Raw genomic sequence first — 24,933 nt, 5'->3', positions numbered from 1 at the left:
ATTTATTTAATATCTTGATTGAATATATTATTATAATTGTTTACAACTGGAGTAGAAAATGTAAGTGATGCGAGGAAGTGTCAGCTGTGAAGGTAAACAAACTCTGGCGTGAGTAACTGGAGGAGGAGTGGCGGCGAGTGTTTGAGGGGCTGTAAGTGTTGTTAGCTGTCAGTGAGTGGTTAGTTAACTGTTTTGTGAGTGTGTGTGGTGGTGCTCGGGGTCACTACTCGCCAGTCTTCACCGTGACTGGTAGTACAGGGTCATTCTGACTGGGGGCAGCTGTCAGCAGGCTCCCGTCATGGAGGAGAGATGCTCATCTCGCACCGGAACTTGTATTAGATTATCATGTAACTGGTCCCTCTTAGGTTCTATTTGCCTTAATGACAGGTAACTTGGGGACTCTTGGTTCACCCTCGACTGTTGGTGAGCATCTGTCACTGGAGGTTATTGGGAAATATATCAAGTTTTGTCCATAGAGCATCCTTTAACAGCCTGGATTCATATGCTGGTAATTGTTTATGTAATAATCTAAGATGAGGTCTGATAAAGACCTTTTGTACCCTTTGTAATGTTTTTGTGCTACCGCTTACAGGATGAGTATGGGGTGCACAATAAACTAGCCTCCTCCGGCGGCAACAATCAATGATGTATAAAAAAAAAATTAATATTTTTTATGTTTATGGATGAGTTGTGGGGGACTTAGTGTTAGTTTGGTTGAGAGAGAATTATCAGGGGAAAGCTCCAAGCCATTATGACTAGCACTTAGTCATATTGCACCATTATGACTATGGGATGGAGGGGAAGGAATGGTGCCCAACCACTTGGACAGTCGGGGATTGAACTCTGACCTGCACGAAGCTTGGTTGAGAGATGACCCCCGATGATGCTCTTATGCCTGATGGTTTGAGTGTTTTGGCAGTTAAGCAGATACTTTGTTTTTCCTGACAAGGTGAAGGTGGAGTTCTGTGCTGTCATAACTTATAAATCAACAACACTTAACTGGCTTTAGTTGTGAGAATGATCAGTAGTAGAAGAATTGATTAGGGGTTTATATTTGACAGGTGGAAATTAAATTGTACTAAGAGTGTGTCCAATTCTGCCAAGCTGGACATAGTGGCCTTGCATAAACATAATTTTTCATTTATTAATATTTATATTGTAAATAAATTACATACCTTCATTTTATTTACCTAATGGTCATTAATGATAGAAATTCATGTTTAATAAGTTCAATTACATTGCTAGAGCACTGTAGTCTGTTCTAGTCTTGTCTAGTCACAATCTGTATAGCCATAAGTCCCAGTTCCAGTGTCTATCAGGTTCTTAAACCCATTTTTGGCCTACTAGCCCAAGAGCTTTAGGATGCACATTACACGTCATCCCAAGTTTAGAGGCTTCCAGTAGGCTCATGTCAAGATCACGAGCTTCTATTTCTTGGCTCTTTCCTTTGGATTGAATGTTAAAATCTTAAATCATACACAAATCTTAAAATTTGTATATGAACAGTATAGAGTCTATTGCACTGTATTTGAAACAACTGAGAAATCTATATACTGTACTATACGTATCGTATATACCATCATCATTATGAAGCCGCTGCTATACTTGTTTCTGAAATTTCATAATTTTAAGGACTTGCAATTAATTATAGTTGTTTAGGAATAGTTTATAAATACAGTATATATTCACAGTACTTGTTTAGGAATGAAAATGTTTAAAATTTATTTTGATCTATGAACAAATCCACAAGGGCCATGACGAGGGTTCGAACCTCGAACATGGCCCTTGTGGATTTGTTCATTTGATGCATTACGCTATTGTGATTTCTGTGTGTGTTATTTTGATCTAACTTTTGGTTTCAGAGATGTGGGGCCTGGTGTATGTATGCGTGGTGTTGGTAGCCTCCCCCAGTCACGGGGAAGTGTTTACGGCCATGTCGGATATAAGTCGACTCCTCACAACAGAGGGGGAAATGATTAGAGCTGTTGAGAACTATATTATCGCTCAGGAAGAAAGGCTGGAGAAACTCAAAAGGCAAGGGCAAAATTAATGATAAGCTTGACTTACAGTACTCATTAATATTTGTTTTATTACTGGAATCATAAATAATTTAGAGGTCTGTAAAAAAACATTTCATATATGATAAAATCTAGTTTTCTTAAATTTTTGAGCTATATGTTTTTTGTTTTAATTTTGGTTTGACTTTGGTGCATTTTATTGTACTGGCCAAAATCAAAATTAAGTCCAGAATGAGGCTGGACTTGAATAATTAAAGATAATTTCCAGTAATAATTTTCTATAATTAAAATCTTAATCTGGAAATTGTACAGTATGTGTATAAAATAAAGTATGATAATGGCAATATGCCATAACTAGAGTATTAATAAGGGAAGATATTGGTGTAACTGTGGAACTAGATGCATAAATTATAAGCTCTGTGTCATTACAGAGATGTGTACGAGATGGAAAGAGTGCACGACGAAGCAGCTCGCTCTCCTGAAGCCTTCTTGGGGAACCCCATTAATACCTATCTGCTGGTGAAGCGACTTACCGTTGATTGGACAGACATGCAAAATATCATGACTGATGACAGTATGGGAAAAGGTAAATGACCAACGTTGAGCCGTTGTCGATTTATTGGCACCGATAAATTATTTATTCTCGTTTAATTTGACTCTCTTATTGTTACTATACTGAGACATTGTATTATTATGTAAAGATGAGGTAACACTGTTGTAAGTCTTAGACCTTAACCTTAGAAATAGTCTGAAGGTAATGAGCAGGTTAGAAATTATGTAACTAATATAATACTCTATAAATGTAACATGCCCTCATCTGGCACTGAGTGACGTGCAGTCTGGTGGAGTAATTTGTGACACTAGTCATCATTGTCACTTTCTTGTGGTTTTATTGTGTAAAAATATAGCTTTAGGGAATGCAGTACTATTAAAAACACATTAAATTATTAATACAGAGATGACCAGCATCTCAGAATCATGGTAATGCTACCTTGGTTCCAGGATGAGTCATGGACCATTTGTCAAAATCCTTTGGTGCCATGGAACTTGTACTGTAGTTGACCATATCATGGTCCATAAGTTTGCACCAGTGTGGATGGCACTTTGGCACATCTCTTTCGTTGGAGTCTGTGATCCAACTTTTGGACTTCAAGTCTATTCTCATTGCCTAAGCAGAGGGGGGGGGGGTTCGTTACTCTCATACCCTGTAAGGTTCATTTCTGTCTAACAGGATAGACCTGTTTCAGAATTCACAAGGTTTTGTGATTGCAATCCATTTGGGGGGATTTCCAATATTCTGGCAGAAAGACTCTCCTGGTTCTTAAGGGATTAAAGGAATAGGACCAACTCCTTTAAAAATAAAAGGGTTCAATAATGTTTATTTTTTACTAAAATATCTTTGCTTTAATGGTAATAAAACCAAATTCTGTATGTATTTACTGTATATGAGGTAACCTTTGCCATAATCTTTTATTTTTAATCAGTATACTGTATATCATATTCAAAGCACAACATCTTGCTCCTGCATCTATGGCTTGCTAAAATACTTTACATTCACCCATAATGTCAACAGTTTTAACAGAAGCATAATGTTTAAACAGATCATTCACTGGATATTCCAAAATGCACTTGGCATGCAATTACTGTACTGTTTATGGAAGGCCTCATTTGTCCTACCTAAGAGTGCCTATATTAATACTCAATAGTAAGCACAACATACTGTTTCTATCTTGTTTTTCTCTTTCCTTTTTTACCTGAATTTTACCTGAGGGCCACTAACACTAGTGGCCTTGACGAGGACAGAAAGCCGGCGGCTTGTTTAAAGTCCCCCCATTTGCCTTGATGATCTTTTCCATAGGCAGTTTCATGGGCATATAATCATGTGGGTGAAAAATCATCTGTTCTCAGTTCTACGTTGTGGCTTGTTGTGCTTGAAACCATTGCTCTGTGTTTGTGTTACATCTGACTTTTTGAAGAAATTGTCCGGATCAACTTCCTCCAAATTGTTAAGCATTTTAAGTCTCGAAGAGATCTGCCCTGTTATGCCTGGTTTGCAGTATTGTTAGCCCTGTGGCCCTCATCTATTCCTGATACGCTCAGGTTCCTCAATCCGATCCTGATTTTTGTACGAGATGGATTATATACATGTATATGTTCATACAAATGTCTGGTCTGGATATTTATAATAAAAAAATTATTTCATTCATATTGTGAACTTAAGTTATATATTTTAAATTAACTATTCTCTATCCTTCCAGAGTGTTGATGAATGAAGAAATGTCATTAAAATTTATCTTCCCTAAATTATTTTTAACTGTCCTTAAAGATCTATGAATTTCTAACGGTATTCATGTCATGTTCCAGCCATGTTGAACAATTTGACCAGCATGGCTGATTTCCTGCGGTGGCCTGATGAAGAGGACCTGGCTGGTGTGGCTGTTGCTCTTATGAGACTTCAGGACACATACAATCTAGACACGGCTCAGTTAGCTCGAGGACACATCTACGGCAAGAAGCAGGCATACAGAGAACTGACAGGTAGGTGGATTGGCAGCTTGTGAAACTTTATTATGAAGATATGCTGGAATAAAATAGAATTGCCTACCTTTCCTTGCAATGGTTTCAGGGCTCAACGTCCCTGCGGTCCAGTCCTCGACTAGGCCTCCTCAGAATAAATTCAGAATATTCATAATAATAAAAAAAAAACTTGAACTGAGGTTGTAGTAATAAGCAATACTGTATTAGAAAAACTAATTTAGAAGAATTTTGTAGTCTAGTTATCTGAATACCTAGGTAGGGAAGAGTGAATTTACATTGGCTGTGTGTTAGCAACCCGTTCTCGCAAATTCGTAAAGTCAGTATTGACTTATTAACTACGTGCATAGGTGATATACTAAACATAATAGATACCCTTAAAAAGATTCATAGAAAACACCGACCTTACCTAACCTTGTTAGTATTTTAAGATAAGCATCTTATTGCTTCGTAATTACAATTATTACTTAACCTATACCTATTATAGGTTAGGTAATAATTGTAATTACGAAGCAATAAGATGCTTATCTTAACATACTAAGTAGGTTAGGTAAGGTCGGTGTTTTCTATGAATCTTTTTAAGGGTATCAATTATGTTAAGTATGTCACCTATGCACATATTTAATAAGTCAATATTGACTTATTAAATTTGCGAGAACGGGTTGGTGTTAGTGTACCTGCCAATGTACAATAGTATCTTCAGTACTGGTAGACTAAAAACACAGGAGCAAGCATTATTGTAAGCTAAGCAACTAGGAACATGCGTATTTTAGAAGCTACTGTAATTCATAGTTTATAATTTGGTGAATGTATTTTGTAGCAGTAGACTCTCACAATAGCAGAATAAGCCTAATTTATTTCTAGGCATAATATATACAGTAGTGGTATATTTGGTAGCATTTATTAGGTAATCTTCTGTTAAGCTTTAGGCATCTGGTGTTGCTGTGCTGAGAACAGTCCATAGCGATAGACTTGATTTTATTGGTTGTAATTACTGTATTGGGTACTTTTATAATAAATATACAGTAAAGAAATCACATTTACAGTACAGTATTTAGATAATTTTGAAGCTGCATTACTATACAGTACTATATTCTGTCACGTTCAAAATTGTATTTGCTTCTACACTACCCTAAGCCTTACCAGGTAGCAGCTGTTGTGGACCAATTCTTAAACTAAGAAGGGCCTTATTAACTTAGATATCAGTACTAGTGAATACACACTTTAATATGGGCAAATGCTGCTAAAATTTGTTGTAGATCTGTTTAGTGTTCCTGTTTTTATGCTTTGTACAGGGCAGCTACCCCTGACCTTTTCCAGATTGTTCATTTACCAGTTAGCCAGCAACTGCTTGTTCTCTAAGAGATGGGCATGGTTCCACACGTGTATTATCTGCAGGGATCTAAGGTTGTGTTAAATTTGGTGATGAGATTCCAGCTTTTGCTCCCTTTTGATCTGGATTGGGATCTTCTCTGTGTACCTGTGTTGCATTGAGCACCCAAGGTCTCTAAGTTTAGGGAACAGAAGAGGAAGAGCATTGATGCTCTTGACTCGTGGGCCTCCATCCGCCCAGGGGCAAGGAGCCTCTTCTGCCGTGGCCCCTAACCAATGCAGGGTCCAGTGGCCACGTTGGTGCAGGCTCCCCTCAGCTGAATCGACTTTCTCTGAGGACCCCCATCTGACAGAGGCCTGATAACCCCATCACATGGAAGGGAGGCCTTGGTATATTATTGGTGTCTTAATGTCAACTGTCTGCATTCCCTTGTCTGGTTGATTAGTTGAACTGTACACATAATTGGTTCATGGAGCTTTTATGTTCATCAAAGCCTTATTATTTTAATTTTGTCAGGGAGGATAAAGTATGACAAGTGAGGCTTGTGGTGCCCACTGTAGGTAACAGTTGTCTTTATATCCTGCCCTGAATTTGTAAATTACAGTTGTTTAATTTTTGGGTCAGTTGTAGCTTAGTCCATGGGTTACAGAATGATTTACGGGTTAAATTTATTTACCTAAAACTGTTATTTCTTCGTGATTTTCGTGTGTGAGCTAAACCCATTTTGGCCTCCAATATTTGCTGTTGCTCAAACTACTGTTGTGAATATACAGGTGAACATTAACAATGTTTATATATTTAATGACATCCCATTATTTTTACACATTGCAGCCGCCGATTGTTTTGAACTGGGCCGCCAGAGCTACAATGCCGGGGACCATTACCACACAATGCTCTGGATGAACGAGGCACTAAAGCGTCAAGAGATGGAAAGCAACAAGACGGTGGATCATTCAGACATCCTGGAATATCTGGCGTTCTCTACCTACATGCAGGGCAACGTAAGACAGGCTCTCAAGCTGACAGATGAACTCTTGGCAGAGAAGCCTAACCACCAGAGAGCACAGGGAAACAAAGTGTATTACGAGGAGGCCCTTCAAGCTCAGTATGCAAAGAAACGTGGGGAAGATGGTGTCACCATGGATAAAGAGGCTGTAGAGAAGGTACTGCATACTCTTTTTTGTTGTATTTATTTTAACAAGCCCTCTTTGATTTTATATATTTTTATACGTGCATACAGTTTTTGTGATACGTTGGTGTAAAACTGGGAATAGCAAAATGTCATATTGTATTTAAGGTTATTACAATACTAGTAAACACGACCTGCTCTTTCATCTTTACCATTAGAAAAAAAAAATATTAATTCATAGTGGAAAAACAGAGCATTGGGTGTATTGAAATTCCTCTCTGAGGGTGGTGCCTCAGTGGCTTCCTTTAGTGTATGGTAGTAGCATTCTAGTGCTCCATCCGACTTGCCAGACTTCTGTGACTATCTCGGTTCATTGAGAGCAAAGACCAGAATATCGCCATCTCACTGGGGCTGGGGTCACTAGTCACGAGCGTTTGAATAAAACAAAAATAACTAATTTATTATGCCCAAAATATGTAGACCCCTACCCTCTCATATCATAACATGTACAATATCTTAACTTACGGTCCACTACATATTGTCAAAAATGATGCCCAGTAAGTCATGGGGCCCCCAATTTGGGAATCGGTGCACTTGAGCATATGTTCTTTTGTGTAGTGATTAAATTTTTATTATATTTTTTTATGTTGCAGGGTTATACTGTGACGGAGAATGCTGAAGTTGCTAATGACTGGCAGAGAGAGCGGCGAGCGTACGAGCGCCTGTGTCGGGGTGAAGGCAAGCTCTCGCCCTCCGCTTCCAAAAAGCTATTTTGCTATTATCAGGTAGTCAAATATAGCCAATTTTTGTTTTGAAAAAAAACCAATGGAATGTGTTTTGTATCTTACAGTTATAAAAATGTTTGTAATTAATCCTGATACAGTATTACACTATTTACTGTATTAGAAAACTGTTATATAAGTGTTATTTAAACTGAATAATATATGGGAAAAAATAAGGTTATGTTCCTAGCCATTACAAAGTTATACAGTACATTACGGGAATACCTTCAGCTAAAATAGTGTGCATGGATGTGGGTGGGTGGGGGGGAGTAATTACCTAGGTGTAGTTACAGGATGAGAGTTACGCTCATGATGTCCCGTCTTCCCAGTACTCTTTGTCGTATAATGCTTTGAAACTACTGACGGTTTAGGTCTCTTACTCTTGAAGTTGCAGGTTTCAAGAATTCTTCCTTTACAAGTTTGCCAACACCTGCATACTATTTTGTATGTACTGTATATAATGATCATATCACCATTTTGGCTCAGTACAGTACTGTATATGTTTCTTGATCGCCATTGAACTGTATCTAATTCATATTTTTTCTTGCAGCATGGTCCTAGTGAATTCCTGCGCATCAGTCCTGTCAAGACAGAGATGGTGCATATTAACCCAACTGTATATATTTACTATGATGTCCTCAGTGATAGCGAAATTGCTGTCATTAAGGAACTTGCAACACCCAATGTAAGTACTTTGTGCTGCTAGTTTAAGACATTGAATTATGGCAGATCTAATGTGAGCATGTTAGAACATTGTAAACTTTGGATAGTATAAGTAGGGGCAATAACTTGTTAGTGAGAAAGGGTCAGCTCAGTGTTATGACAATGTGACGGATCAGGAATCTCTTCAGGGGCCAGGCTTGAACAAGTACTTATGTCACTACTGTACTTACAAAACCTCTACATCTTTGTATTCAATAAATAATTTAAAACTTCACAAAGCTGGAAGTCATTCTTTACCCAAGATTGTTATTATTATAGACAGCCTCATTATGCTTTTGAGCTCAAACTGTTTAATAAATGTGAACTAAGGTGCTGTGATTGAGGGAAGACGTAGAGGTTTCTTGAACAAACAATAATTGTTTAAATCATCATATGATGATGACCTCATTACCCTAGTAACATTCATGACGATAGCTACATTTGTACTATGAAATGATAGCAGGATTTTTTCATGGGTCAAGGTAAACTCCATTACATCCACATAGACCTATTATATCCGTATTTACATCATACACGTAAAACACAAACAATAATTTTTGTAATATTCATATGATGATAACTGCATTACCCTTAGAATCAACAATTACCGATAATCACTGTCTAAGGGTTAAAGTGGTCGTATGTGGGGAAAACATGCAACTTTGTTTATGTAAATACAATATATATTTACCTAGTTTTGGACCAGAAAAATGCATTGTATACCCCCAGAACACATGGGAATTTCTCGGTTTTATTATCTTTAGACTGCCAGGATTTTTTCTTCATGCACATTAACAGTACTTTATTTTGAGATAGTATCCTACTTGCAGTTTAAACGAGCAACTGTCCAGAATTACAAGACCGGTGAGCTTGAAACTGCATCTTACCGCATCAGCAAATCCTCATGGCTGAAGAATGAACATCACGAGGTTGTAGCAACTGTCAATCAACGTATCGAGTCCATAACGGGTAAGAGGAATTAATGCAAGCTGAATATTGTATGTTTCATAAGTCTAGGAAAAATTTATTAAGTTATTTATTAATTATCATTTCCTTATTTCCCACTTTCACCCAGAGATCATCAGTCTAGAAAAAAATGTGATTATTTATCTGTAGTTAAGAAAATACTATTCAATAATGCAAGAAACAGGTTTTATACTAAATTCCATTGACACATTGTCATACAGAAAATGTTTGTTCATGTTCAGTGACACAACAGGTATGAATAACATAAATTTTACTTAAACATAAATTTTACATCTTAATACATTGCAGACTGTTGAAATGAGTCTCCTCACAAGTGGGTGGAGCTTAGCAGGCCAAGTGATGGCCAGAATAATGTTTCTTAACCCCCTAATTGCACACACTAAATTAGGTTGATTTCCTGGTGTGCATAAAAAAATTAAAAATTTTTAATTTCTATGTCTTAAACATTTATTTCTGATGTTGGATGATGTGTGGGGGAAAGAGGGGAGTTCTAATCATGTAAGTTTTTACTGTATTGAGATGAAGAAATGTTGACATGTTGTGAGAAATCATTTTAAAGTTAAATGTTTTTAATAAACGTTTCCCCGTCACTAATATGTTCCAGGTCATAAAAATCTTTAAAAGTTTGCATGGCATCAGTGCTTCTTAGAAAGGGTGTTAGTAAATGGATGGAGATGCCCTTGACTTAGTGCCCATTTTTCACTAAGGCTCAGTTAAGGCTTTCAAGATTATTTTTCCAACATGGCAAGTGATTGCCAGAGGTCTCTTGTGCGGAATGATGTTCTAATAGAAACTTTAGAACTTGAAAGTTACAGGGCACTTCTAGTCTTCCAACAGGTGATTGGTGCATTAGGCCCTATTGTGTGAGGGCGTCAGGAGCAGTTTAAGGGTTGATAGCTTGCAGAGCTCTTGTATAAGTGACACCAGCTACACCTTATCATGTGTTGTAGTGAATTCTTTTGGAATATAGTGATACTTGATGTTGCAACTCACTGTGCATTAAATGTAATATTACTGAGGAGTAGCAAAGTCATTAGTAAAAAAGCTACATTCATTGATACCTGTTGTGTGAATTTACAGAAAATGTATTTTATGCAATTATTTTCCATGCTAGCCCCTTCAGTATCTGGTTTAAAGGCTCTGGTACCATGGAGCTTCACAAAGTGTGTCAGGCTCCTGAGGTTTGCATAATCTTCCTCTAAACCAGAATCAGAATTAGGTTTACTCACAGAAGCAAAAAAAAGCATAGGGATCAAAGACAAACTAAAAACCTAGAAAACCATCTAGACCACTGGATTTTGTTTCCCCCCAGGCCTCTGGGCTGCATGCCCAAGGCCTCCTGGCTGTATACCCTAGGCATCCAGGCTGCATGCCCCAGGCCTTCAGGCTGTGTGCCACCTATGGTTATCTTGGTTATCTTGAGACGATTTCGGGGCTTTAGTGTCCCCGCGGCCCGGTCCTCGACCAGGCCTCCACCCCCAGGAAGCAGCCCGTGACAGCTGACTAACACCCAGGTACCTATTTACTGCTAGGTAACAGGGGCATAGGGTGAAAGAAACTTTGCCCATTTGTTTCTGCCTCGTGCGGGAATCGAACCCGCGCCACAGAATTACGAGTCCTGCGCGCTATCCACCAGGCTACGAGGCACCATGACTGGTCATTTACTCCTGGCCTCTTGAAGCCAGTATCTCCATTCCATATACCCAGGATCTGTAGGATTTCATGCCGTAGTCTTTTGGGGTGTGTGTTCCAGGGATCTAGATGGCATGCAAAGGACATCTGAGTTGGGTACCCCCTCTTCTTGGGGAGTACCTCGACTGGATGTATTGACTGGGCTGATGGGGGTGAGTTTTTGTCCTGTCGGTTGGCTTCCTTGGTCCTTCATGTGAATTTTTTGGTTTCTGGGTGTGTCCAGGTTCACTGGGGTTGTCTCTGGACTCTGTTGGGGCCTTCCTGACTTTTTCCATTATATTTGTTTGTCAAAAAGTATATATAGCCTTGAATGGGGTGAAATGAAATGTAAGGGCAGATAATATGGGTACTGTAGTATAAACACAATTGTGAAGAGTATTCAAAGCAGTTGTTCCAGGGGAAGCCAACAGCACTTGGCTGAAAGTGATATATCAATGTCAGGAACCCAGCAGAGACTACAGGTATCCTAGGCTGCCATATTTGTCTTGCTTACTTTGGAGTAGTATGTACTTAATTTCCTTCAAACACTTAATTGTTTTGTTGCACCTATGCCTTCTGGTGGGCATACTTCTGGCGGGTACTTGGATCCCATGCTTCCCTCGCCTCATAGGATGAACCAGATTCTGTCTCCTGATAGTCAACAGATGGGTCTCGGAGGCCTAGTGTGTTGCGCTAAGGCTTGGTGCTACCAGAGATAAGCTCGAGGAGGTACTGACAAGCCCCTTTTGCAGACACACTATATCTTGATAAATAAGTAACGTATTAATATGTTGCAGGGTTGGAAATGGATACTGCTGAAGAATTACAGGTGGCAAACTATGGAATTGGAGGTCATTATGAGCCACATTTTGACTATGCAAGGGTAAGGTTTTGAGTTTAATTTGCTGGAATTGAATAAAAAATTCTGATCATTACAATATTTAAACATAGGATAAGGATATACAAATAATGTTCGATAACAAGAACTGTTATACTGCGACCTTTGCTTCCATGATGTAAAATATGAAATACTGAAGTTATATACATGTAATGTGGTTAATGTTTGAGGCCACGTGACCCAGGCATGGAAGAGAGGCAATGAAAGTCGCAAGTGCTGGGGACTGAGGCAGCTATTTTGCTGGTGTTCACAATCTTCTTTCAAAATGCCGCTAAATACAGAGAGAAACCCCAAGCAGCACACGTGTCTCTCCGGGTTGTTTCTGATAACCCCCATGTTCATGCATGGTTTACTTTATACTGCTATTTTACCTTGCTTATTTAAATAATGTCTGGGATTTTAAGACTGCAAATGAAGCATATACAATCATCAGTGTAAGCCAGAGGGAAGGGGGGTGAACTAAGAGCAGAGAGCTGTCTTTTTATTTCATCTTTATCTCCTCTATCCAAATAAACCTTAAGAGTGGATAATTACTACATTTTCCAGCAGATAGTATGCATATATTTTTGTCTCCCACCAGTTGACAGTATAGTACATTTACACTCACAAAATTATGTGTGTTTTTCCCTACAAAAGCCACTTGAAAACATATTAAATAGTTCTCTACAAAATATCTATGTAAAATAAGTGTTAAACTCGGTTCTTATGGACCAAATTACTGTATGAAGTATTGATGAAAAGTATTATATGTAGGATAATGATAATGTAGCAACTAGTAAAACAATGGAAGAAAGACAAATGGGTAAGTTATTAGACATATTTTGCACTTGTCTTGTTTATTAAATTTTGTTAATAAAATATTTTTGTTCTGCATATTTTGTTCATTGTTGTTTAGTAAATTGTTGATGTTTGCAAGGTAGGTTAGGTAGACGATGAGTCACAGTAATGTGGCTGAAGATATGAAGACCAAACCACACATCAGAAGACAGAGAACCGGCGACATTTCGGTCTGTCCTGGAATATTATCAAGTCCTGTTTTACAGGACTTGATAATATTCTGGACCAATTCCATTGGTCCAGAGTATTATTGGGTCCGTCCTGGACCAATGTAATTGGTCCAGGACGGACTGAAATATCGTTGCTTCTCCATCTTGTGAGGTGTGGTGTAGTCATGAGAGGTGGAGAAAGTTATGGCTTCCTCGCCCCTCCAACAGCCATGCTGCCTTCTACTACCTGGAATAAACGTCCACACGTCTACTAGATAGATATAATATACCAATCATTTCCAGGGAAAAATAGACATTTCTTAGATATGTTTTAAACCATCTTATCTTTTTGCTTCTGTATAGATTCTGTACAATGTGTGTCTTTTCCTTTACCCCTCCTCCCACTACCCCCCCCCCCCTCTCCTTTTCTTTAACTATACTGTATTTCCTCTTTCCTTCTCCCTTCCTTGAGACAATTTGATGTACAGTACCTGTATATGAATTGTCACTTCTTTGTCTTAAATTTAGTGGTAATGAAATTAGTACTACCTGTACCAGAAATTACAGTATTACAGGGTTTTGAGGTGACCTTCAGTATTTCATCTCTCAGTGTGTTTATGTATTTGGAGTGTAGGTGGATTAACTAATGTCATTTCTTCATTAACAATATTTGTAAATTATTAGAGAGCACTAATCACTGCAGGAATATAATGAATGGACTTTCTTACCATGTTTGTTGTTTACAGCGAGAGGAGAAAGATGCCTTTAAGTCTCTAGGCACTGGTAACAGAATTGCAACTTTCCTCTTCTATGTGAGTAACTTTGTGATGGAAGTTTGGATGCTATCTCTATGTGCTTTGTGTTTAATGGATTGTAATCTTAATATTTTTGCCTGCTACTAGGGAAACATGGACAAGTTATAATAACTGTATTCATTTTAGTATGGACCATTTTAGTGTTTACATTAGTTCTTGATAATAACGGCCGAGGTCTTTGTGGTAAGCTTCATTAGAGGTCAAATGCAACTTTTCTAAAGCTTCTTTTACTCATAAAATCAGTCGTGATGTGTCATCTGAGAAAATAAGAAATTATTACAGAATAAATAGAACACGTTTATTTTTCTTACATTGATGAAGATTGCTCACTACATTTATGAGGTCACTCGAGGCATTGTGGGTTTGTACAATAATTTTCCAACATCCATTATAATTCCTTAGTAAACATGTCATCAAGTTACAAACATAAAACATCTAAGGACTGGAAACTTGTTGGTGTCTAAAGAGCTCCTAGTAATTAAAATTTGGTACATGTATGGGGTCTTGCAGTCATTTCTCTCAATGAAATAATGTGCTCAAGTGGACGATAACAAACCACACTAAGATTTTATATAACGGTCTGGAAATTGGAAATTGAAAAGAATAACATTTAAGCTTTATTTGTATACCTTACCAATTAAATTAGTGATAATATAAGTTGTGGGTGTTATAAACTATGGGTCTTTAAGGGAAATGTCATCACACACTGGTGGTTTATACCCTCCTCGCCAAGCTCGCCACAATGCTACAAATGTACATAATGCAGACCACGTTGAGATGGTTGTGCAACACTGATCGCTGTAATGAATTTCTTGCTGCCTCATCACTGAAGCTACTACTGCATGCAAGTGTTAGAAAAAATGAAGCTCTATAATATATTTCATGTTAGAAGAAATAAAATCTTTTGTTGCATACGACCTTTAATGATTTATTTGAAATATATTTATTTACTTTTCCATGTTTCCTCGTGCTAATTAATAATAGCTTGCACCTGCTAATGTTACTACCAAACAGAGCTTGTGAGTGTGCTTCTTGTGTTCCTTTACAATGATTGTAAATGCCTAAAACACCAGACTTATTCAGACAATCAAGACTACCGACTTGACATATATATTGTGCCATGTACAAACAGTGGTGTAGTGGTCTAGGGTGTTATCTTGGGAGTACAAAGTGAGCAGTTTTGAGGCCTCATCATGATTCCTGCAGATTCTCATTGATACTTCATGTTAATGGGATTTCATTGTGAATTCCTTGTGATAAAATCATTAAAACAATAAGGATCGTTCTAAGCCAAGCCTGGCCCCGGGCCAGGCTTGGGGAGTAGAAGAACTCCCAGAACCCCATCCAGGTACATATGACAAATGGAATTACTGTATTTATTTGTTACTTTGAAGATTTATCATATGACATTAACTGTCAGACATAGATTGACTTGCCAATTTGTTGATGGTTGGACCTTATGTATTAAGCAGAGAGCAAGTCACAATAACAGCTGAAAATTAGACTCCCATCCCACACACGTGAAAAATAGGATGATGACGACGTTTCGGTTGGATGGAACAAAATGTCATCACTATCTCTTCATGTGTGAGAGTTGGGTGTACTTTAAATTATTTTCCAGTTCAGTTTGTTTTAATTTTTAAATATACTAGAAGCCACCAACATTACAATTTTGGTTTTAATGTTTTAAAATATTTGTTCATTGTTTCCACATTACTTTATTGATTATATTAAAGCAAGTTTCCCAGTTTTATTTTTAGCTTTTGACTTTATTGACTTCTGTTGTGAATAATATCATATGTTGTCATAAACTTAGAGTTTGTGTTACCAACATTTTAGGCTGAAAAAAAGTGTATTGTAATGCCACTTTCTGGACAATGCTTCGACAGCTCTCATAATTTGTGGTACTGACTATTAGGGTATTCGGATCACGATAGACATTGGATGACTTTTCTACCCATGTAGACAAGAACATTTTCAAAACATGTCTTGTCCCTTCAACTGGGCAGTTAACCACTTCTCTGTATCCAGCGGATAGGGAACAAATAAAGTGTGCAGGCAATGAGTCACAATAACGTGGCTGAAGAATGTTGACCAGACCACACACTAGAAGGTGAAGGGACGACGACGTTTCGGTCCGTCCTGGACCATTCTCAAGTCAATTGTGAATCGACTTTTGACTTGAGAATGGTCCAGGACGGACCGAAACATCGTCTTCCCTTCATTTTCTTGTGTGTGGATTGGTCAACAAGTAAAGTGTGTTCATCCTTCAGTGTTGAACAGTCCTGTTGGGTTACAGAGCACTATCCTTTCCAGCTTAGCTGCTCTTCTTGAGACGTTGAGCCTAAATTATAAACATAATGTAAATGTTAGATGAATATTACTTTTTACCATACTAATGACCTTGCAAATACACCACCAGAGAAACTTGGTCTTTAATCCTGAGTGTGTTTGTAATATCTACAGTACAGTTGAAACGGTTAGGAGTTAGTCACTCCTACTTTGGTGCATCCTCCTTACTCGCAGTCCTTTCATTAGAAAATTCATTTTATGTCACAGGCTTATTTAGTGTTCATTTTAAATGTGCGCGCGACTTTTGCTTACCTCTCGGTATCTATTGGGTGGTGAGACTAGGCCCTGTCACCTAGCTATTTGTGCTTGGTGCATTTTATAACTCTTGATATTTGAGTTCTTTGGCATATTCCCTTTTAAATATTCCCTTCTGAGTTCTTTGCCATGTCTCCTTTTAAAGCAGTGAATGGAAGCCATAAACTCTCTTGGAGATTCAGAATACCCTGGTAATCCCGGACTATCGTCAGGGGATCCAGAACACTTTCCCAGGGGTTTAGGTTTAATACCCAGAGTTCCTAGGTTTCCCTCATATCTAGTGATGCAGGGTATGTGCCTGGGAATGGGGCACTTGCTCAGGGACTCAAGGTACCTATGTACCCAATGCATTTGCCACTATAAATGAGGTCTTCACCTACTGGTTTAGAGGACTTGCCCAAAGACTCAAGAAACTTACCATAAGAACAGGGGCAGTCACTTGAGGAACCCCGATGAGCCAATCATCGTATGATGAATACCACAGTGGCCTCCACAGTGACATGAATGCCCATGATGTACAAAAGACTGGGATGCTTCCTCCAAATGTAGTAAGAGATTAACTGTCACACATTAAAGAAAATATAAATAAGGAATACTTTCCTTGTGTGAAAACTCCACCAAAAGACTCTAGCTCCCATCCCTGAAGGGATGTGTGTGATGCCACATGAGCATGCACCTCCATGCAAAACTGTTTACCTGTTGTGGACTACATGCAAAACTGTTGTAGACGGTTTCTTCAATGACTTGGTATTTTTTGCACACGTCCAAGTGTATAGGCCTGCTCAAAGAGGAGCCAAGAACCTCGGCTAATTCTGATGGAAATTGGTCATCACTAACTGTGTCAGGATATGAGACCCTGTGAAGTGTTGAAAGCATGGAACATATGGCCAGTCAAGTTGGTGTACAGAAGAGATGAGGTCTCGTCCAGAAGCACTGGGGTGTGGTGACACATGCTCCGGGAGTGTGTTTGGTGCCGCCTCTTGTGCCACAACCAGGTGGCTAGGGCAGCCACCTGGTTGCAGTTGTGTTAATCAAGGTGGTGCAGATTATGTTGTTTAAAGAGTTGTTTGGCGATAAATGGTTTCCAAACAACTTTTGAAGAGGAATTCAATGTTTGTTTGTTTTCCTTAATCTCATGTAGTTTCTCAGTAGTGGGCTGATCACGAATTTTCCTTACCACATACCACATTCCTTTGCTCTGTGTTGTGTGTGCCTGTGATAAAACACTAAAGAGAAGGATCAGAGAGAATATGATCACCTTGTACAAAATACTGAGGGGGGGGAAATAGACAACATATCCTCTTACACTTAAGAGAAAAACAGAATAAAAGGAAATCATTGAAAAGTGAAAACAAATGAGCCAGAGAAATGATAAGAAGTACTTGTATGCTGTACTGGTGGTCAGCAAGTGGAATGCCCTAAGAAAAATCCTTGGAAGCCACCTCCATCTGCAATGTCAAAGACACATAGAACACTGAAATTAACATCAATAGGTTTTGAAAAGTGTCATCATCGGTATAGCATCTCTAGTGTGAAAAGTTCTTGTTATCCAACCTGTCATTTTTCTTGCAGTTGTGACGGCTAGTTGCAATTTTTATTTTAAATTGGTTATTGCGGTGCCTTTAACTACTATGACTAATGAGTATAGTATTTCCATTTATTTACAAATCTTACAAAAGTTCTTTCTAACCTATCTATGGCTCATTGGTCTTGGTTCCTGTCGGTTCCCTTGTTCTGTTGTTCCTTCTTTTGAACATTGTGCTTTGTTAACATGTTGCATATATCTAGACCTTAAGTAGTTTCATTGTACAGTTTTCCTGGCAGGGGTTCCATGAAGGTGCTGCACACTCCAGTGTGGCCCTCACACAGGGGATATTTAGCAATCATTAGGGTCTTTAGTGTAAGTTCCCAAAGGCTTTTCAAACATGAGCCAGTTTGGTATATATGAATGGTATTTTACTGTGTTGTGGCTTGAGTTTAGGTGTGCTTTTAGGTCTTTTATTATCATCTTGTTTAGGAAGTTGCCTTCCCTTCATTCTCTACTGCATCTGTCCCTATTCTCATTACTTTGCACTTGTCTAGATTGAAATCTAGTTACCATTTCTCCGACCATCTTGTGAACAAATAAGGGTGAAGCTATGTGCACCTTTGTATGTGCTTTGTACCGTCTTGACTTTGTAGGAGATGAGTTCCCGCTACTGTATTGGATAGCTCAGTTTTCTGGATTACTCCTAACACACACACACACACACAAATTAATTTATTATTGTAAATATAGAGTGCTCTGATGTTCAGGTATTGTTTGTAATATAATTTGTCTGCACTATTAGCATAGTGACCCTGAACAGAGAGATTAGGAAATTACTACAGTAAATTCCCACATTTTAGTGTGACGGTAACGCGTTGGTGTTCGGCTGTTTAAGGCTAGGGGTATGGCCTCGTCACATAGTTATAAAAAAAATAGAAAAACTGGAACTTCGTCTGTGGTAAGGTAAGGAGAAGACACACAAAACAAGTAAACTTTAACAATGAAATTTTAATTACGTTAAATAAATCAAAACATGAAAATAATGCACAAACAAATATGTATAATAAAATCAATCAATCAAAATAATAAGAATACTTAAATGACACAATGAAAAGTTACGTTAAGGCAAAATAACAAGAAGTGCAACACAAAGGTAAGTGGGAGGTGCTGGAATATTGGCTTAAAGCCACCACCTCTCTCAGTACACGCTAACGTCTAGCTGGGAGGAGTGCTGGCTACGAAAGCACTGAACATTCTGAGGACTGATGTTGGGGCGACCCCAGACATCAGGTAGTATTGGGGGGGGCGAGGCAGGTGCAGCCAGACCGGCGACCAATCAGCGGAGCCGTAGCGATCAACGGGTAGTTTGGTGGTTGGAGTTCGAACAGGTGGCTGGCTGCATACGTTTCTGCTCACCCTGGCAAGCCTTGCTGGTGTTGTTGTCGTTGTTGGACATTTCTTCCATAGTCTTTTTATATAATTGTGAAGACGTAATTATGGAGGGAAGAGCAGGCTCAATCTCTTGAAGGAGATTATCGTCACAACTCTCCCCCGAAGCCTGCGGTTCTGGAAGAAGTACGTCGTTATGTGGTGGAGTAATGGATGGAGTTGCTTCTACTTCATAAACTCTGGAGAGATCATGGGCTAAGATGTTGTCAGACTCTTGGTATAGCGTGTCTCCAGGTTGAATTTCTGCAGTTAGCAAGCCCATAGTAGAAGACGTTGAGATGAGAAGTGGGCGTGCTGCAGGAGGTGTAGGGTGGTGTGGTCCGTATTGATGGTGGACCGAGCACTTTTCAGGTGTGGAGTGAAGTGCTGAAGCTTCAGGATGAGGAAGAGTAGCTCCTTGCCAATTGTTCCGTCGTTCCTTGTAGCAGTAGTCGCTGACAGGTGTATTCTTCTCGCCTCGTTGCTGCATCACGACACCACCATCGTCGGTACCATTGGCGTCGACATGGAGGATGTAGGGCTTATCTGACGAGGTGAGAGTGGAATTAGAAGAGGGCATAGGAGCACGAGTATTATCCTGAAAGCATTTGGGAAGATCATTAAGGATTTGGGAATTAGAAAGCGCCGACTCCTTGTCAGTGCTTTCGGGAGGAGAAGCTGGGAAGGTCTCACTGTGGATGTAGGGTTCTGTGAATGTGGAATAGTTAGTCAAGACAGTGGGAGGAGTACCATTATATTGCTTCAGGAGGTTGACGTGGCACAGCTGGGTCTTCCGCCGCCTATCTGGAGTCTCTATGACGTATGTGTTGTTGTTTCTGCACTCTTTGACGCAGTAGGGTCCTGAAAATTTGTTTTGTAAAGGTGAACCTGGGATAGGAAAATAGGCAAGGACGAAGTCTCCCGGCTTGAATTTTCTTACTTTGCTGGTCTGGTCGTAATGAGTCTTCATTCTCACCTGGGCTTTCAATAGATTATCATGGGCAAAGCGGTGGACTCTCTCTAGAATGTGTTGAAGGTTTTGAAGAAACTGGGGCACATTCTGATGCTCACTGAAGGTGGCATCTCTGAGAGAGTCTTTGAAAGCCTTAAGGGGAGTACGGCACTTACGGCCGTAGAGCATCTCATAAGGAGATACTCCTAGGGACTCATTGGGGAGACTTCTGAAAATACACATTATTAGGTCAATCTGCTTATCCCAATCCTTTGAGGTTTCACTACAAAACTTTTTCAAGAGTGCTTTGATGGTCTGATGACTACGTTCAAGAGAACCCTGTGAAGCAGGATGATAGGGGCTGGACAATACCTGTTTGATGTTGAACTCCTCCAGTGTCCTTTTGAAGAGATCACTGGTGAAGTTGGTGCCACAGTCACTTTGAATCTCCCTGGGAAATCCGTATTGAGTGAAGATCTTCAATAGATGTTTGATAACCGTAGCAGCCGTGATGTTCTTCACTGGAACTGCTATGGGAAATCTGGTGGTAGGACACAGGATGGTTAGGATGTAGGCGTTACCTGAACTGGTCCGAGGTAAAGGACCAACACAGTCTATTATGAGTCTGTGGAAAGGTTCCGCAGGCACCTGTATGGGAATCAGTGGTGCTCTGGGAATGGAGACGTTCGGTTTGCCTGCCATCTGACATGTATGACACTGTTTTACGTACTGTTTGACGTTGTTTACCATACCTGGCCAGTAGTAGTCTTGACGAATCCCATGGTAAGTCTTGTTGAAGCCGTAGTGGGAGAATGCTCCGTGGGCCAGGTGTAGAATAGTGGGCCGCAGGCTGGTGGGAATCACAAGTTGTTCGATGTTGGCCCAATCGTCCTCCTCCTTCAGTTTACTGGGTCTATATCTGCGGTAGAGCAAGTCGTTCTCTAGGAAGAACCCAGGAATACTGTCGGGTTGAGTCTCAGCCTGGAAAAACAATGGTGTTAAAGTAAGATCTTCCCTCTGCAACTTACGGAACTCCAACTTGGTCAGATGCGGGGGTAGTTTCTGAGGGTCTTGAGGGACAGCGGTAGCAGTAGAGTCAGCTGGCTGTGGACGTGCGGCTTGTGCACGGGTGGTCACGAGAACCGGAGGAGAAACTTCATCACTCTCTTGAACCTCTGCTGGAACATACTCGAGAATAGGATTTATTGGCACAGAGTTACACACCTGGGGTTTGTCCATGACGATCAGGTTGGTCGGTTGCAGGTCTTCTGCCAAGTCGTTGCCTAGGAGAAGTTGCACTCCAGGCATGGGAAAAGGCTTTTCCCTGACGGCGACTTGGACTTCCCCGTTCACGTAGGGACAATCCAGGTGGACTCTGGCGAGAGGGTATGGAGTAGTAGCAGTGAGGTCAGTGATGAAGACTGTTTCCCCGGTGTAGACGATGTTGGGCACAGCCGACTTCAAGATGATCGATTGTAGAGCCGCTGTGTCCCTCAAGATCTTCAATTTGAAACGTCCCTCCGGATTTGAACCGTTGGCAGAGACAGTTCCAGTATACAGGTGGTTACTGAAAAGAGAAAGATCATTAACATCAACACCAACATTCATCACAGGCTTACCGGACTTAGGAGGAGTTGGTTTGGGTCGTTGTTGGTCAGTGGTTCCCTTGTATTGAGACTTACCACACTTGTCTATGGTATGTCCATAGAGTCTACAATATTTGCAGTACAGTTGTGAACCAGCTTGATCGGGGCTCACCTTCTCGTAACTGTACCACGACTTCTTACTGGAGGATGGTTCAGGTGTCAGCCGGTGGATGAGGCTGTAAGTGTCAGCCGACTTAGCACACTTCAGGTAGTCGGTTTCTTCTTTATCTGCTAAGTAGAGGCGGACAGGAGGCGGCACACGTCTCAAGAATTCTTCAACAAGCATCAGGTTGACGAGTTCTGTAAAAGTAGAGACATGTGCTGCTTCCAGCCATTTCATGAAATACCTCCGTTTCGTGTTAGCAAACTCGAGGAAGGTAGTGGTACTTGCCTTCAGGTGGTCACGGAATTTCCTTCTATAACTTTCAGTAGAGAGGAGGTAGGCGTCCAACACTGCTTGTTTCAGAGTGTAGTAGTCATTCTCAGACGCCAAAGTACTGAGTGTGACTGCAGCTCTACCTGTAAGATGGACTCTGAGAAGTGTGGCCCATTGGTCGACAGGCCAACTGAGTTGATTAGCAAGGGTTTCAAAGGTGGTAAAGAACACATCAACTTCTGCTTCTACAAAGGATGGCATTAACTTACTTGCATGTGATATATTAAAACTGACGGGAAGATTTGCAGTAGCTTGTTGGCGTTGAGTGAAGTGTGAAGTTTCCAAGGCGATTTCACGTTGACGACACTCTAGAGCCAGAGTTGCTTGTTGCTTGTCATGTTCGCGTTGCATCTCCAACTCGCGTCGTTTGGTTTCAAGCTGTACTCGTTCCCGCTCCTGGAGTGTTTCAAGCTGTACTCGTTCCCGCTCCTGGAGTAGTGCAACCTCACGTTCCTGGAGGGCGAGTCCACGTTCGTGTTCTTCTCTTCGTATGGCAGCTGCTTCTCTTTGCTGCTCACGTTCAATCTTGGCCAGCTCTAGTTTAAGTTTCAGCGTTGCCAAGTCAGGTTTATCTGCAATATAGTAAGTTTCATGAGTTTCAGAGTCTATCTTACCTTGCTCTAAATAGTAATCCAGCAACAGGTTGTGTAGGTCATTTTTGTTGGCTTGGTAGGGAACTTCTAGTTGATACTCATGTGCAAGAGTTTGTAGTTCAGTCCTCTTGGCACGACTTAAAGTCCCTATTTCACCTGCTGGATTTGCACGGAAAGTTTGGAGACGAAACATGGTGAAATTAGCAAATAAAGGTACACGAATGTTCAATAATGAAATGTCAGAAACAGGACAACGTGGCAACTGGTACCTATCCTGTGTGATCTTTAACAATTAACGTTAAGTGAAAGATATTAAATGATTAAATTAAATCAAGGGCGCAGGAAATCTTGTACCCGGTACTCATGTAAGAGAATAAGGGCAAGAAAATCCTACTAACAAATGAAACAAAGTTTCGAAAACAAATGAAACAGTTAAATGCTTCAAAAGTAAAATTGGTAGTCCAAGGATGTAGGCATACCTTGCCAAGTCTCTATAGGACATAAAGCAAGTTTTTCCCACTGAATTTAATATGATACTTACAGAATTAGCGAACTTTTGTGCTCTGAAAAAATAAGCTAATTCCCTACCGTTGTATGTATCATCATCTCTGACTGACGTGTAGGGGTGCGAGGTGTCAACTGGTGACGAGAACTGCTGCTGAGGTCCCAATTCAGCAACTAAAGTTCGAGCTAGAGGAACTATGGCCCTCTTTGTCCTCCTACAGTCAGATTGCAGAAGATTGGGTACTCTTGACCCGGGGCAGACCACAGTACCAGGGTACCAATATGATGATCTGTCAGAATGAGAAATATTCAAGGGACATAGATGGTAAATACGAGTAATAACAAGGAGGGAGAGATGACCAATTAAGAGTATGACTGAGGCCTACAGTCACCACGTAATCCAAAGTTGTCTCACCTTCACTATATGTTACTCTCGTAATGCACAATACACCGCACCTTATAAAAATGAAATTGAATGAAAAATAGTAAAGCTACGTTAACAAAGTTAAATACGCTTACCATAAATTACCACTTGGCACCAGTACCTGAGTGAAGCTCCTAGGACAGGCCCCCATATAACTTGTGACGGTAACGCGTTGGTGTTCGGCTGTTTAAGGCTAGGGGTATGGCCTCGTCACATAGTTATAAAAAAAATAGAAAAACTGGAACTTCGTCTGTGGTAAGGTAAGGAGAAGACACACAAAACAAGTAAACTTTAACAATGAAATTTTAATTACGTTAAATAAATCAAAACATGAAAATAATGCACAAACAAATATGTATAATAAAATCAATCAATCAAAATAATAAGAATACTTAAATGACACAATGAAAAGTTACGTTAAGGCAAAATAACAAGAAGTGCAACACAAAGGTAAGTGGGAGGTGCTGGAATATTGGCTTAAAGCCACCACCTCTCTCAGTACACGCTAACGTCTAGCTGGGAGGAGTGCTGGCTACGAAAGCACTGAACATTCTGAGGACTGATGTTGGGGCGACCCCAGACATCAGGTAGTATTGGGGGGGGCGAGGCAGGTGCAGCCAGACCGGCGACCAATCAGCGGAGCCGTAGCGATCAACGGGTAGTTTGGTGGTTGGAGTTCGAACAGGTGGCTGGCTGCATACGTTTCTGCTCACCCTGGCAAGCCTTGCTGGTGTTGTTGTCGTTGTTGGACATTTCTTCCATAGTCTTTTTATATAATTGTGAAGACGTAATTATGGAGGGAAGAGCAGGCTCAATCTCTTGAAGGAGATTATCGTCACATTAGAAACTAAATTTTATGATGAAGGATAGATAAATAATGGTTTGGCAAGTTGGTCATTGTTTGCAGTATACTATACTGTAATAAGTATTTGTACTGAATATTGAAACAATGAAATAAT

The 24,933-nt window shown here is 40.0% G+C and overlaps 1 protein-coding gene across 9 annotated transcripts in view; it reads left to right on the top strand.

The window, feature by feature from the left end:
- The window catches only part of PH4alphaEFB (prolyl 4-hydroxylase subunit alpha-1), an 82,407-nt gene that overhangs the window by 47,883 nt on the left and 9,591 nt on the right, over window positions 1-24,933 (top strand). For 2 of the 9 annotated variants that reach the window (XM_045750165.2, XM_045750168.2), the window contains 9 exons: window positions 1,863-2,034; window positions 2,450-2,604; window positions 4,383-4,556; window positions 6,718-7,049; window positions 7,669-7,800; window positions 8,348-8,482; window positions 9,330-9,468; window positions 11,955-12,040; window positions 13,788-13,853. In XM_045750165.2, coding sequence (XP_045606121.1) covers window positions 1,865-2,034; window positions 2,450-2,604; window positions 4,383-4,556; window positions 6,718-7,049; window positions 7,669-7,800; window positions 8,348-8,482; window positions 9,330-9,468; window positions 11,955-12,040; window positions 13,788-13,853 — 1,389 coding nt within the window. In that variant the 5' untranslated portion in view covers window positions 1,863-1,864. The other 7 variants (XM_069303084.1, XM_069303085.1, XM_045750167.2 and 4 more) reach the window with 6 other exon arrangements.

Source organism: Procambarus clarkii, chromosome 49 (genome assembly GCF_040958095.1).
Source record: "Procambarus clarkii isolate CNS0578487 chromosome 49, FALCON_Pclarkii_2.0, whole genome shotgun sequence".
Classification (NCBI taxonomy): Eukaryota; Metazoa; Arthropoda; class Malacostraca; order Decapoda; family Cambaridae; genus Procambarus; species Procambarus clarkii.
This window is presented reverse-complemented; position numbering and strand designations above follow the sequence as displayed.